General features: G+C 44.5%; 1 protein-coding gene across 1 annotated transcript in view; it reads left to right on the top strand.

The window, feature by feature from the left end:
* Positions 1-305: 305 nt before the first annotated feature.
* The window catches only part of nAChRalpha2 (nicotinic acetylcholine receptor alpha2), a 510,350-nt gene continuing 494,722 nt past the window's right edge, over positions 306-15,933 (top strand). Inside the window, exons 1-2 of the mRNA XM_080286482.1 lie at positions 306-372; positions 849-1,207. Of these exons, the coding sequence (XP_080142608.1) occupies positions 306-372; positions 849-1,207 (426 nt within the window). The remainder of the gene's footprint in view (positions 373-848; positions 1,208-15,933) is intronic.

Below are 15,933 nucleotides of genomic sequence, written 5' to 3'. Positions count from 1 at the left end.
GCCTACCCAGAGACAGCTTCTTGATACGGCAGTTAGAATGGACACAGGTGTAGTACGTCAGTCAAGATGAGGATGGTATAAGGTTAGTCTTGCCGGTAGTCATCATCATCATCATCATCATCATTATCATCATTATTATTTCAGTCATAATTCCCACTTATCGGGGAAGAGCTAAGTGACACTGGGACTAGGTTGGAACTAACGTGGAATAGGATAGAAATTGATAATGACCTTGGAGACAGTGTAACAATCATATCGAAGGTAATGTGCTATTGAAAGCTGTTGTGAAAGTGGTACTGAAAGTAATGACTGTCCGTGACACTGAAGGTGGTACCACGACTGTGTGTGACAGTGGGGATAATGACTATGATGGTAATACTGAATGTAATGAATGTGACAGTGCCATTGGGCGTAGATAGTGATCTTGATGAGATGAGGTGAGGCTAGGTTAGGTGTGGTATGGTGTGGCCACGTAAGGTTATGTATGGTGTGGCTGGGTTAGGTTAGGGTGGGTTAGGTGTGACAGTGATTAGGAAGAGGGTGTGAGGTGAGGATGAAAGGACAGTGGCGGCGTGACCTGTGATAATGAGAGTGGTGGAGGGAGGGGTGGGGAGTCGGGTGGGAGGGATGCAGGTGGCGCAAGGGATGGGATGCGGGTGCGGGAGGGATGAGGGGTGAGGAGGGGAGGGATGAGGGGAGAGGAGGGGAGGGAGCCGGGTGTCGGGCAGCGGTGGTGGTGGCTCAGTGTTGGCCAGACAGCCGGGCCGGGTGCACGGGTTGTGTGTGCTCCCCTACCGCCTGTCGACCCCCCCCGCCTGTTTTTTTGCGTGGTGTTTGCCTGTTGTGAGGGAGTGGTGCGGCGGCCATCACCCAGGATCTACCCAGTGTTGTTGGTGAAGACTACCATGGTTTTGAAGCCGTAGTGTCGGTGGTAATGAGTGCGCCTGCGCGCCACCCACGTGACTCTGCCATGACCCGAGCTGCCCCGGTCGCCTTCATCTGTGCCCACACCCGTCCCGCTCCGGCCTGGGTGTTGGCCTGGCTGGCGGTGGCCGTGCTGGCGCCCACGTGCCTGGCCAACCCAGACGCCAAGCGGCTCTACGATGACCTCCTCAGCTCCTACAACAGACTCATCCGACCCGTCCAGAACAACACCGACAAGATCACCGTGTGGATGAGGCTCAGGCTCTCCCAACTCATCGACCTGGTGAGTACCCGTGCCCACCATCCGCCCCTCTCACCCCTCACCCCACCTCACTCCGTCACCCATCACCCCATCTCATCTCGTCCCGACGTCCCTCATCCCGCCTCTCCCCACCCCGTCACCCCTCTTACTCCGCCCCGTCACCCCTCACCCCGCCCCAACCTGCCCCGACCTAGTTTCGCAGGGCTCGGTACATCCCAACCCCCCGTACACCCCGGCTGGAGAGGACGGGCGAGTATTAGGCGTCATGAGGTGTGATACTGTGGTCGATAGTGTGTGTTGTCCTGCACACACACACACACACACACACACACACACACACACACACACACACACACACACGGTCACGCAATTAACACCACTATTACCACCACTTCACTTACACCATTAACACCATCAATACCATCACCATCACTAACCTACCACAATATCTACTACCGGCATCACTTCAACCACCATCACAAACATCACTACCACAACTACCGCCATCACCACAGCAACCACAACCACCATGAAAACTAAAACACCAGCCACCACCATCACAGCCACTACACACCACAAGCATTGCTACCACAATTACCTGACTGACCACAAATACCACTACCACCAACACCACAACTACCACAACCCAGAACTCTCACAACTACCACCGCAACTATCATCCCTAACTAACCACCTATAACCACCAAACTGACAAAAAAAAATCTGAAACAGTTACACAAACAAAAATACTGGTTGTTTCTCACCTTCATACCCATTTACCCTTCCTGTACTTTGTAAGATCATCATCATCATCATCATTATCATCATTATCATCACCATCATCATCATCATCATCATCATTAACCAAAGATGAGGTGAGATGGGGCAAGCGTCACACAAATATAAAGGAAGAATAAAAATATATGCAAATTGGTTTTTACTGATGTGCAACCATGATATTGAAAGCTTAGGTGCTGTGCAAATGACTGTGTTCCATTGCACTGGGTTCTCTGTCTGATTTTTCTCCCACTTCTATGCCTTATATTAATTTCTGTATCACACATCATCCCATCTTTTACGTGGGAGTCAAGGTGATGATGATGATGATGATGATGATGATGATTAATGAGACCTACAGTATCCTTCACGTTGGTTTTATCTTCTCTTCTCTCAACACTCTGGGCTCTTTTGTTCCTGTATAAAATTGTCCCTGTTTATCTGTGAACTAGGACTGATAATACGCTAAATGTTAGAACTGTACCCCCTTGTTCATTATTTATTTATTTATTTGTTTATATTATTCCGCTTTTTTCTGTTCTATTATCAGGAGTTTTTGGGTTAGGTTTTCTCTCTCTCTCTCTCTCTCTCTCTCTCTCTCTCTCTCTCTCTCTCTCTCTCACACACACACACACACACACACACACACACACAATAATGTTATACAAAGTTAAACACTAATAATAACAAAACATACGAGGTAGACTAACACGCATCATCAAAACAAATTAGTGAAAAAAATTGGTAAAAAAAAAATATCTGTATGCATGACGTTTATCTGTTCCATGATGGCCACTTTCCATCGTTACTTCACGTAAATTATTATTCATATATTGTTTTATTTTTGAGAGATAATGAATAGAGTGTAGGCAAGTTTGTTTATGTGTAGGCTGCGTATGAGATGGGTGTACGTACAGTCCTTATATTACAGACGTTATATAGAGAGAGAATGGTTGAATATATCATAGGGGAAGGGGTGGTGGTGGTGAAAGTGAATGTGAAGGTGGTGGTGGTGGTGGTGGTAGTGGTGAAGGTGATGGTGAAGGTGAAGGTGGTGGTGGTGGTGGTAGTGGTGAAGGTGATGGTGAAGGTGAAGGTGGTGGTGGTGGTGGTAGTCATGAAGGTGGTGGAGGTGGTGGTGGTGGTGAAGGTGATGGTGAAGGTGGTGGTGGTGGTGGTAGTCATGAAGGTGGTGGAGGTGGTGGTGGTGGTGAAGGTGATGGTCAAGGTGGTGGTGGTGGTAGTCATGAAGGTGGTGGAGGTGGTGGTGGTATAAGAGAGATAGAAAGTACGAAATAAAACAAGAAGGAACATTCAGAGTGCAATACCTGCGTCCAGCAACTCGTCTTAAGGCCGAATATATATATCTGACTTTGCCCTGTGACACTGACCTTCGACAGAACTTAAAAATCGAATTCCTTAATCCTTGCCTAACCCTTAACCTTTCCACCAACTTCGGTTCATATCAGATCAAAGCCATCTGGGTTGACTTTGCCCTGTGACCTAAAAAATTGACCTCTACTTGTGACATTGACCTCTGAGTGTCGAATATAATAGAAAAAAAGGGATGATGATGATGATAATGATAATAATGATGATGATGATGATGATGGTGATGTAATATTAAAAGCATCCTCGTACTGAAAGGGTGTAAAGAGGCAACCCCGCGTCCTCTTATGGCATGCGGAACCACTGGGTCATAGAAAACGAGATCCCAGTCATTGTTCGGGGTCACTGTATTAACTTGGGCAAATAATTACGGAAAACAGGGAAGACAATTGCTCCATTCACCTGCCATTACGGTAAACTATTCCATTTCTGTCTCCTTCTTTCGTCTCTCATTTTCCATTTTTTTTTTCATATTCCTTTCGGTCACACATTTTCTCCCATGGCATTTTTCTTTCCTCCCATTTCTCTTATAATAATATTCCTCTCTATTCCCCGTTTAACTCACCTTCCCCCATCTCACTTAATCCTCTTTCCTCTCATTTCCTCTACTGCCTCACATTCCTCTTCTCTCCTCACTTCTCCTCTTGCAAAATTAACACTCCCTCCTCTCACATTTCCCCTCCCTCTTACTTCCCTTTTGGTTTCCCCTCTCCCCTAACCTTCCCCCTCCTCTCATAAACCCCCTCTTACACCTCACACACCCTCATATCCCTTTAATATTCCTCCTTATATTCCTCCTTACACCTATTACATCAAACATCCATAAACATAATCACATCTTTCAACAACATTCGTCATCCCACATACCTTTCCTCTCTCTCTCTCTCTCTCTCTCTCTCTCTCTCTCTCTCTCTCTCTCTCTCTCTCGCTAATCTACCCCAAATCAATTACCCTGTCTACCTCCCTCCACTCGTTGCCCTCATCCATCCATCAGCACCTCCTCTCACATCCCTCTGGTGTCTCATCTCCCCATCCTCCGCATCTCTCACTTTTCTCCCCATTCCACATCTCTTGCATCTCCCCATCCTCCAATGCAACCCTCTCCCCTCCTCCCTTCATTCACAAATACCTATCTCTTTTATCAATCACAGTTTCATATCCCCTCTCCCTCCCTCCCTCCCTTCTCTCCTATCCCCCTCCCTCCCTCCTTTCTCATATTCTTCCCTCTTACATCACATAATCTTAAATCCCTCCACCCCTTCCCTCTCTTCTCTCCTGCTCACCTCCCCTCGTCTCCCCCTCCCTCGCCTCCCCACCTCCTCTACCATCTCTCCCTCCCCTTCACATCCATACTCCTTTCTCACCTTTCCTTCCCTCTTACAATCCTCTTCTTCTCCCCTCACCTATTTTTCCACATCCCCCCTTTTTTTTTTCAGAGTCCCTCCTCTCACATCTCACTCTCTTCTCCCTCTCTCCTCCCTCTTCTCATGTCCCCCCCCATCCCTTCTCTCATCTCTCCCCTTCCATTCTTCTCCCCACTTCCCTTCTCTCATATCCCCCATCCCTCTCTTCCCCCTCCCCACACACCCTGATCTACCCCAGGCCAACCATTTCGTCTCCCCTTCTGCTGACACATCCATCAGCCCCTCAGCTCCCAAAGAGGCGTCCTGAGCCCACAACACCCTTTCCTCTCCTCCTTCTCAGCTCACATATTTCTCTCAGCTCATACATCTTTCTCAGCTCATATATTCCTCATTCTTCTCATCTCATATATAAATCTCAACATTATATCTATCTATCCATCTATCTGTCTATCAATCTAGCTATTTTCCTATAACTGTCATTCCTCTCAGCTCACATTTTCTCTGATTCCGTGTATTTCTGTGTCCTCTGAGTTTCTTATTTTCAAGGAGGCTTCAAAGTAAATCCCTAACTAGCCATTCTCTCTCTCCCTCTCTCTCTCTCGCTCTCTCTCTACCCCACCATTTTGCATTTACCCTCTTCTCTCCTCTCACGTAACCCTGTGCTCTCATTCTCTCCCCTTCTCCCTTCTTCTTACACAAGCACCATGATGTAATCCAAACTAACTATCATCTCCCCCCTCCCCTTCTCCCTTCCCTCCCCCTCCCCTCCCATCTATATACCCCATCTTCCCACCCTTCCTCCCCCTACCACACGGCCTTGCCCCTCTTTTCATTCTCTTCCTCCTCTCACATATCCCCTTCTCTATGCAATTTCTCCTCTACCCTCTACACTCACTGACTTTAAAATCTTTCCTGCTCCAATCATCCCCTCTCCCCTGCACCCACATACTGTCTCCTCCTCCTCCTCCTCCTCCTCCTCTTTTTCGCACCTCCTCTTCCTTTCCCACACTCTCTCTTCCCTGTTCTCATGTAACCCGTGCGCCCTCAGTCACCCCTCTCTCCCTGCCCCACTCCTCTTGCACAAGCGACTTAATCTACCGTAAGCCAGGAATCTCCTCCTTCTTTATCTTGGAGATCAACCCCTCTACACCCCCTCTCCTTGCTCAAACTCCCTCTTCCCTCTTCCCATGTATTGCAGTGCTCTTGGTCCCTCTCGCCTCTTACTTCCTTTCAAGACAGCATAATTTAAACTTCAGACTCTTATTCCTCTCCCCTCCTCTCCTCCCCTCCTCTCCCGTCCTACTCTCTTCTCTACTCTCCTCTTCTCTCCTCTCCTCTCTTCTCCTCTCCTCTCCCCTCCTTTCCTTTCTTTTCCTCTCCGTCTCTTACCATATACACCTCTTCTCACAACTCTTCTTATCTAACACACCCTCTTGCTTTGCTATCTTTATCTTCAGGTCACAGAATTAGATATCACAGTCACTTTCCTGTAACGTATAGAACCAAGGGAATCAATAGGCCAGTTGCTGTATTTTTGCTTTGTACTCCTTTGTATTCTCTTTCAATACTCCCCCCCTCCTCCTCCCTCTTCCCTTGCAACCCTATCCTCTCAATTTTCTCTATCCTCCTCTCACAACCCCCCACTTCTCTCTCTCTCTCTCTCTCTCTCAACCATATCCCCTTACATAGGCACCATGACCTACCCCAAACTATTTTTGTGTTTTCTTTACCTACCAACAACATTGCTGGTCCTTTTGATGAGGCAGCGAAATCCTGAACCCTGGCATGTACTCTCTCTCCCCTACACACACACACACACACACACACACACACTTCCTTCCCCCTCCCTCCCTCCCTCTCTCTCTCTCTCTCTCTCTCTCTCTCTCTCTCTCTCTCCCGCCCCTCGGTTAACTACGAATTAACAAAGTTGCGACCCTGCTTCTCTAATTGTCTCTGACCTGAAATTTGATTACTTAATGACCCGAGGGAGCACGTGTAACAGCTGCTACCCATCCAACTAATTAACCCCTTCAGTTCGCTATGGTTACTTCCAGACGATTTTATTTACCATGAGATTTTTATTTTTATATATGGTCTTCATTTACCCCTTTCTCATCCCCACTAATCTTAATCTTCTAGTGGTAGAAAAATAAATCAATACGGAACAGGTGTTAGGGAGCTTCCTTACCTGACGAGAATAGTAGCCTAAGATAATATTCCCAGAGCTAAGGGTACGGGAAGTTTGGAGACGCTGAGAGAGAGAGAGAGAGAGAGAAAGAGAGAGAGAGAGAGAGAGAGAGAGAGAGAGATTAGAAAGAACATGTGGAAGAAAATTAAAGAAAACACGATGGAAGACAGTGCTAAAAGATATTAAGTCAGATGCCTATTATACAAAGATGAGGAACAGGAAACAAATAAAGCCAAATAAAGTAAAAGGGAGGAGGTAAGAGGAACTGAGAAAAGGTAAGACAGAAAACTAAGAAAATAAGAAAGAAAACTCACGAAAACACAAGGAAAGAAAGACAGTGCCAAAAGAAAAGAGCATGCAAGTCGGAGAATCGCAATGGCAAAATGAGAAAGGGGACACAAGTAAGGCAGGATGGTGGTGGTTGTGGTGGTGGTGGTGGTTGTGGTGGTGGTGGTGGTGGTGGAAGTGTGGGACGGGAAATATAGGCGTGTGTGAGGCGGTCCACTTCAAGGCTTATATTGGGCCAGTGTTTGGACAGCCCTTGACCACATACATCTTTACCTTGGTTCATTCCCGTCAGCAAGTACTCTCATTCGTATACCAAAACCAAACTTGAACCCAACAAGTACTATGATTCGCGTTTGAGTGGGTTATTAACATCAATCAACTTTTAACCCTGCAAGTACTCTAATCCGTAAGGCGATTTCTGAGTGTGTTACTATACTCTTTTTACCAAAACTTGGCCTAAAATTGCCATCTCCATACTGAATGTTGGGTTGTAACAAAAGACTGACACTAAAATATGATGCTAGACACGAGGTAGTGCTAGGAAAGGATGCGCTGAGGTAAAGTAATGTCCTATTGACCCACTGACCTACGTGAAATAAACTGTAACTAGAAAAAAAAAAAATCCACACTAAGATAACGTGAATAAACTGTAAAATTTCAGTCCCAGTTCAAAGTCAACAAGTAATTCAATTCGTATGCTGTGACCACCAACATCCCCATCTCAGTTCGACTCCAGTAATTCGAGTGGTAAACCTGAAGTAACTTATATCACCATCCTAGTTCGAGCGGCAGATAATATAGATCTTGAAATAAGCTACAAACATCTCTATCGTAGTTCTTATCTACATGGCCTAATCCGCATCCTGACTACTGAGTGAGTTTCCCATTAATTTACCTCTTTCACTACAATATGTTCTTTGTATTATGCCCTTCCTTTCAGACGATTTTACTAAGCTCGTCTTTTTCTTTTTTTTTTTTTTTTTTTTTTTTTTTTTTTTTTGAGCCGAATGGTTATAGTCTTCAAAAATAACTTCCGTACGAGTTTTTTTTCGATACTGCATAAAGTCGTCTGGAGATGGTAGGAACAAAATAAAAGTTGACATCGTACTGAGGGGACCAGTAAGGTGTGTGTTTGTGTGGAGAGTCTGCTGAATGTTCGAAATGTTATCCTAGTTTTTGCTATTTCGCTTCGATGACTTTATGGATCTGAAACACTGGACTAGCATACATAAAGTGTAGCACAATACACTATGAAATACACCCGGCAACACTCACGTCCCGTTCTGTACAATAAATAAATAAATAATAAAGTTACAGGCGGAGTTCTGATAAACGAGTTCACCACGAGCAAGGACCGAGTCTGACAGTGCGAGAAATTGTTGTTTAATTTTACGTGTGTGTACAGTTACGGACATTAACATCGATCCACTTCCTCACGACAAATAACGAGACTGTGAACAATGACTCTGGAAACCCAGTGATGCCATCTTTGGAACCCATCAAGCTTTTCAGAATGTTGTGTGAGGGTTTCATATTGGTTCGACTAAGTGGAATGATATTATTGTCCACAACTGTACATTTCACATTCGTTCATCTGCGGCAGTGCTGGACCCATCAATAAATTGCTAGACTCGCGTGATGAAATTTCGGAACTGCGCTGAAATTAAGATATTGAATGCCATCTTCAAGTGAAACGGGGCCAACACTGCGTAACCAGCCTTGCGGGACATATTATATTCATTTACTTATTTATTCATTGCCTCCAAGCTCTCACAATAAATTATTTCACACCGCAACCTGGCATTATTATCTAAAACAATTATAAGTGAACGACCTCTGCTTTTATCTTCGACCTTTGCCCTACACCCAGTAGTATTTAATCAGGGTCTCTGCAGGCAGCACAGTACTAAGGTGTCCACATAAGTTATTCACATACATTATAACTGACACAATCTTACCTTAACGTTCAAGTTGTCCAGCCAAGAATAATATCAATTCATCAACATAGTCCCGATATTCATCCAGTGTCTGGCACAATTCAGGAACATTTTCGATAATACGATATACACCCTCAAGTCTTAAAATACACCAGTCGTAGGAGTAACATCTTCCCTGTACTTTTTGGCTGTTAGTTTATTCCCTCCAACGCCAACACACCCATGAAGTGAGTCAATAAGGGATCTGATAGGCCATACTAGACAGGTGTAAGTGGATAAGTGACAGGTGAGAGGCGGGACGAGGGGCTGAAATCTGTCTTCTGATTGGCACTTATATAAACGTGTCAGATAACCCACCAACTTCCATTAGCATCCTCCCAACAGCGCTGAAGTTTGATGGTGGATAGACGCGATAGATACACTTCTGATAGATAAACGGAGCAATAGACCCATAGGCAAGAGAGGATCATTTGAGTTTTATTACCTATCTTACACACACACACACACACACTATCCCTTGGTGATTTATATTCTGATTACCTATATGAAACAACTCCATTCCTCTTATGCCTACACGATGATATATTGGCCTGGCGTGAGAGAAAATGAAGAGATATATTGGACGGCGTGTCTTGTTTCACACTGATTCTCTCTCTCTCTCTCTCTCTTGTTTCACACTGATTCTCTCTCTCTCTCTCTCTCTCTCTCTCTCTCTCTCTCTCTCTCTCTCTCTCTCTCTCTCTCTCTCTCTCTCACTGGCGGACATCAAAAAGTGGTAGTCACAGCCAATGTAACACTTCGACTTTCACTTGCATCACTCCTCCTTCACAGAACCCTTCGCCATTCGTACTTGACCAGCATGAGAAAGGGTCTAGTCTAGCTATCACTCTCCCTCAGCAAGAGAAGGTTCGGTCCGGCAAGTCACCTAAAACAAAATAATAGAAATAAAGATACAGAAGGAATAAGCAGACAAAATTCTCCCACATAAAACACAGCAACATATTTGGCTACGCATCATCATTCGTGCTGTACCATCGCGCGAGTTCAATTGTCCATAGGTAAATGGAAAGATCTAGCCTCACCCCCTGCTTCTATTTAATTTTCCCTTTCCCATCGTCTTCATAGCTGTTTTCTACTTATTCTCCCCATTCCTTATCATTTATCGTGCTTACTCCTTCCCGTTTTGTCTCTCGTTTTTTCATTCTCTTTTCGTGGGTGCCTTTCCCTTTTTGATTTTGTATTCTTTTTTCTTAGTATTGTTTACTATTTACTCTCCTCTTTCGTAATTATCCTCCCCCCCCCTCTCTCTCTCTCTCTCTCTTCCTAGTAACTATCCCTCCCCCTTTAATATACCCTTTTCTTTAGTAGCTACTTTTCCCAATTTACACACACACACACACACACACACACACACACCTCCCCTCACGCACCACCACACACCCTCTCCATCCCCCCCCCCTCTGCCACCCCCAGCCCTAAATACAATTACTGGAGGCGTGGGGGGGGGGATGGACAAAAGAGGGGGTAAGGAGCGGTGAGTGATGGGTCTTGTATCAAGGAGGGAAGCCCATGTTGACACTGCATCACATGTCGCCGAGGGTGGGGGCATGTTTACCTGATGGAATGGACTTCGAGGGGAGATGGAAGAAGGAGGGAGGAAGGACTGAAGAAGGAGGGAAGATGGTGGGAGGAAGAGTGGAGAGGGAGGGAAGGAGAGGAGCTTGGAGGAGAGAGGAAAAGAGGGGAGAGCGAAGGACAGGAGGGGGAGGGGAGCGAGAAGGAGAAGGGGGGGGCAAGGGGAAAAAGGAACTAAAGTATAGGAGAAGGGGGGGAGAAACTTGGATCTGAGAGGAAAGGAGGGTAGGGAAAAGAAAGAGAGGAAGGGGAGAGGAGAGGGAATTAGAATCGGGAACTGAGGTGGAGAAGAAAGAAAGGGAGGATAGACTTGGAAGAAGAGGGTAGAAGGTGGGGAGAGATGGACAAGGGGAGGGTGAAGAGAGGAAGGAAGAGGGAAAGGGGAGTAGGATAACTGTGAGGAGGAGAGAGGGACGAGGATGATTCTGTGGAGAGTGAAAGGGAAGGGAAGGGATGAGAAAGAATAAGGAAGGCAATGGGGTGAGGGAGGATGGGGGTCAGGAGGGGAGGAGGACAAGTATGAAGGAAAGGAAGATGGATGGGAGGAATACAAGGGCTATGATATAATATAGGGGAGGAGGAAGGGGTAGGGGGGCAACGGTAAATAGCTGAAGCGAAGAGGAAGGAAGGAAGGAAGTGAAGGGGAGATAAATGATGGGGAAGACGAAGGAAAGCGATAATGGCAAAGACCTTTAGCTGGGAAGAAAAATGGAAAAGGGCTGAGTCAGTGTGTGGACGTGAGGTAAGTGACAAGGAAAAAGGGTACCAATTAAGGAGGAAGAAAGAAGGAGGAAGAGAGATGAGGAGGAAGAAAAGAAGAAGGACCTTAAGCGAGAAGAAATAGGAGGAAGACAAGTACGGAGGACGAAATAGGTGACGAAGAAAAATTATTAGCAGAGAAGAAAACGATAAGGTGGAAGTTAAGTGTCTGGAGGAAGATGAAAAAAAAAAAAATGGAACAGTGAGGGGGGGTATCAACTGGGGAGGGGGTGGGGAGAGGAGTGTGAGATGGGGCGAGGAAGCTGGGGAAGGAGACATTAGCTAAGAGGATGAATCGGGGAGGAAGATGAGAGAAGTAAGAGTTAAGAGACAAGGAGGCTGGTGGCTGGTGCATCAGCTGACAGGAAAAAAAAAAACGAGGGAAGGGGAAATGAAGATAAGAGGAGACAATGATGTTGGAAGAGGAGAAAAAGGGGGAAGAGAAAATGAATTGGAAGACAGACAGGGGGAGAGGTAAAAGGGAAAGTGTGAAATGAGCATAAGAGGAGACAGATGTGGAAGGGAAAAATGGAGAGATGAGGAAATGAACTGGAAGAGACAAAACAATGGTCGGTGCTGCATTGGCTGAGAGGAGGAAAAAAGAGGAAATGAGGAAATGAAGAGGATGAGACAAGACAGTGGGAAGCTGGTGCAGTGGCAGAGTGGGGGGAAAAAGGAACGAAATGAGGAAATGAAGATGAGGAGAACCAGCTGAAGATTAAGATGGTGAAAGAAGGCGACGGAGCACCTTGGAGGGGAGTCAGCCGAGGGATAAGATGGTAAGAGGAGGAGGAGGAGCGACTTGAAGGATATAAGAGGAACCTGAGATGAATGGACAAACAATTGTTTTTATATAAATTAAGAGGAAGCTTCGGGGAACAGGATAAGTGGGAGGAGAGAAGGCATTAAGGGACAATTGGAGGAAGGAGGAAGAAGGAAAGGGAAGAAAAGAGAGTGGAGGAAGAAGGAAAGGGAGAATAGAGATTGAAGGAAGAAGTAGAGAGGACAGAGGTGGGAGGAGGGATGGAAATACGTGAGAGATGTGGGAGGAGGGAACGAAATAAGGAAGAATGGAGGTGGGAGGAGGGAAGGAAATATGGAAGAACGGAGGTGGGATGAGGGAAGGATGTAAGAAGGAGCAGAGATGGAAGAAGAGAAGAAAACAAAGGAAAACAGAGAACAGAGGACGGAAGGAAATAAGGAAGAATTGAGGGAGATGGTAGGAAAGAAGGAAGAAGAAGAGAGGGAGAGGGAGTGAAAGGAGAAGGAAATAAGGGAGAATAGAGGGAGAAGGTGGGAAGGGAGAAGGAAAGAAGGGAGAAGATGGTAGGAAAGAGGAAAATAAGAAAGAAGAGAGGATGAATGTGGGAAAGAGAGAAGGAAGAAGAGAGGGAGAAGGTGGGAAGGAAGTATAGGAGAAGAGAGGGAGGATGAGGGAAGGGAGAAGAAAAAAGGGAGAATAGAAAAAGGAGGAGAAAAAGGAGAAAGAATGATGGGAGAAGAGAGGGAGGCAGAGGGAAGAAAATAAGGGAGGATAATGGAAGAAGAGAATGGAGAAAAAATAACAAGGTGAGAAAGGTGAAGAAAATAAGGGAGAGTGACACACGAAGAATAAGGTGTGGCAGAGAGAGAGAGAGAGAGAAAAGAGAGAGAGAGATACCTTCTTTAATACCAAACAACACCAATCCAAACATTACCCTCATCCTTCATATACACCAAACATCAACATCAGTGTTTGCTAATCCGTATAAACATTAACAATACCGTAAAAAATAAACACAATATATCCATTCCCAAGCAGCTATAAATGAAGATACATTCAGTTAGCTGGCCTTATTCCCTTTACTTGTCCGTATAGTTCTTTGATATATGGCAGGGAGTCCCGTAGAGTTCTTTGATATACGGCGTGGAGTCCCGTAGAGTTCTTTGATATATGGCGTGGAGTCCCGTAGAGTTCTGGCCCGGAGCACCGAGATGGGCTTCATGGCTTACTGTTTACTCTTTACTAACCTCTTTCGATTTTTATTACTTTATTTTTATTATCGAGGATTTTTTTAAGGATTTTACTAGTATGGCTGGTTATTTCGAATCTATTAATTTTACCCTGCTGCCAATTACTACTTCGGTGACTTCCCAACATCACTCCTAGTCTGTTATATTTTGTTCTCGATGACAGTGAGTGATATGGTCATCGAGGAGAAAGGGTGGTGTAGAATGTGTCCAACCCTTTCTGCCCGACAAGTCTCTTTTGGAATACATAAAATCGTCGGTCGGCTGCTAAAACACACACACACACACACACACACACACACACACACACACACACACACACACACACACACACACACACACACATTTAGTACAGGAGGGGTAGGAGACAAGGAGGTTCGATACACGATAAACGGAGACAAAGGATAGAAGGATGACTTTGATTGGCTGGACTTCCACACATTTATCTGTTCCTCCCCCTCTATCACCCTTCCCCTCCCCCTCCCCCTCCCCTCCCAGTCCCCCACCCCCTCCCCCTCCCCTCCCACTCCCCCCATTCTTCCTCTACTCCCCTCTCCTCTCTCCCACTCACTCACTCGCATTTATCTCCTGTCTATCCCTCTAGCACTCCCCTTCCTTCTCATTACCCTCCCCAGTTCCCCCTCCCCTCCCCTCCCCTCACTTCTTCCCTCCCTCCTCTCTCTCTCCCACTCGCATTTATTTCCTGTCCTCTCCCTCTACCCTCCCCTCCCCTCCCAATTCTCTCTCTACCCACTTCCCTCCCTCATACTCCCCCTCTCCTACAATACATACATACATACATACACAATCTCACCCTTTGCCTTTCGCACCCTTCCTCTCCTACTTCCCCCCTTCCTTCTACTCTTATCACGTATTTCCCCCTCTGTCACTCAATACCGCCCTCCCACACTACCCTCCTCTCTCTCTCTCTCTCTCTCTCTCTCTCTCTCACACACACACACACACACACACACACACATAACCACCTCCATTACAATCTTTTAAGCTTATTTTTTCTTTTACTAAATGTCATTATCCTCTACACATAACTACAGCCTTTTTTTTTTTTTGCCCTTGAAAAATTAGTCACTTTTATAATTCCCTTTTACGCGGGATAATTACCTTTAATATAATCTTTAATTACTCCATTAATAGTGGTTATAGAGCCCGGCGCATGGACCCACAGGACAGAATTATCAAATTATTGTCAACTTTTTCTGTGTCACTGTTTGTCAAATATTAAAATTCAGTGACTTTAATATCGCTCTCTATTAAGTGAAACATTAATTATCCGATTTTTTAACATTACTACAATTATTACTACTACTATTATTGTTATTATTATTATTATTATTATTATTATTATTAACAGCAGCAGCAGCGGCATCATCACCATCATAATCATGACCATCATCATCATTATTAAAATTATTATGATTAAGATAATCATTGTTACTGTTATGATGATGATGATGATGATGATGATGACTGTTATTATTATTATCACAATGAATCTTATTACTTTTTAACTACATTTCCACAAAGTGTCGAGGGTGTGGAGAAAATGACCAAAAAATTATTATGAATGTGCCATGAGCGTCTTCAGCCTCGAGTCTTAAAAAAATATATATATATTATAATAAAAGTTTTCAAACAGCGAATGTGTTTTTAATTGAGCAGGGCCGCCAGGTGAGGATATGTGCACCGAAAAAGAGGAGCAACAGGAAAAAAATGCCAAAAGAGAGCAAACAGAAAAAAACGGAGACATGGGAAAAAAAAAAAGAGCATAAGGAAAATTTTGAAAAAAGAGCAAAATGGAAATTGCGAAAAAGAGGAAAATGAAAGATATATAAAGGAACGGAAATTATGAAAAAAAAAAGAGCAAAATGAAAGATATAAAAAAAGCAAATCGAAAATACGAAAAAGAGCGAAACGAAGGATACAAAAAAGAGCAAATGGAAAAAATGAAAAAGAGCTAAATGGAAACTCTTAAAAAAGGTAAAATGGAAATTGTGAAGAAAGAGCGAAATGAATGATACATAAAAAAGGCAAATGAAAAATATGAAAAGGAGAGAAAAGACAGCAAAATGAAAGACGTAAAAATTATAGCCGATGAAAATTATGAAAGAGAGTAAAACAGCAATATGACATGGAAAAAAAAAACTGTAAAGAGAGCAAACTGAACAAATGTGAATTAGAGAGCAGGGAGAGCAAAATAAAAAGTGTGAAAAAGAAAGCCAGGACAATTAAAAAGAGATCAGAGCACACTTAAAATTATGCAGAGAGAGCAAGGATAGGACAGAAAAATGAGCAAAAAGTGAAAAAAAAGTGAAAGATAGTAAAAGTGTGAACAGAATAGTGTCTGAATAAGTATATAACTGTATATTTAAACTCTTCAGT

The sequence above is a fragment of the Coenobita brevimanus genome, chromosome 111, assembly GCF_032717465.1.
Source record: "Coenobita brevimanus isolate Jiangsu-jjx chromosome 111, ASM3271746v2, whole genome shotgun sequence".
Taxonomy (NCBI): Eukaryota; Metazoa; Arthropoda; class Malacostraca; order Decapoda; family Coenobitidae; genus Coenobita; species Coenobita brevimanus.
This window is presented reverse-complemented; position numbering and strand designations above follow the sequence as displayed.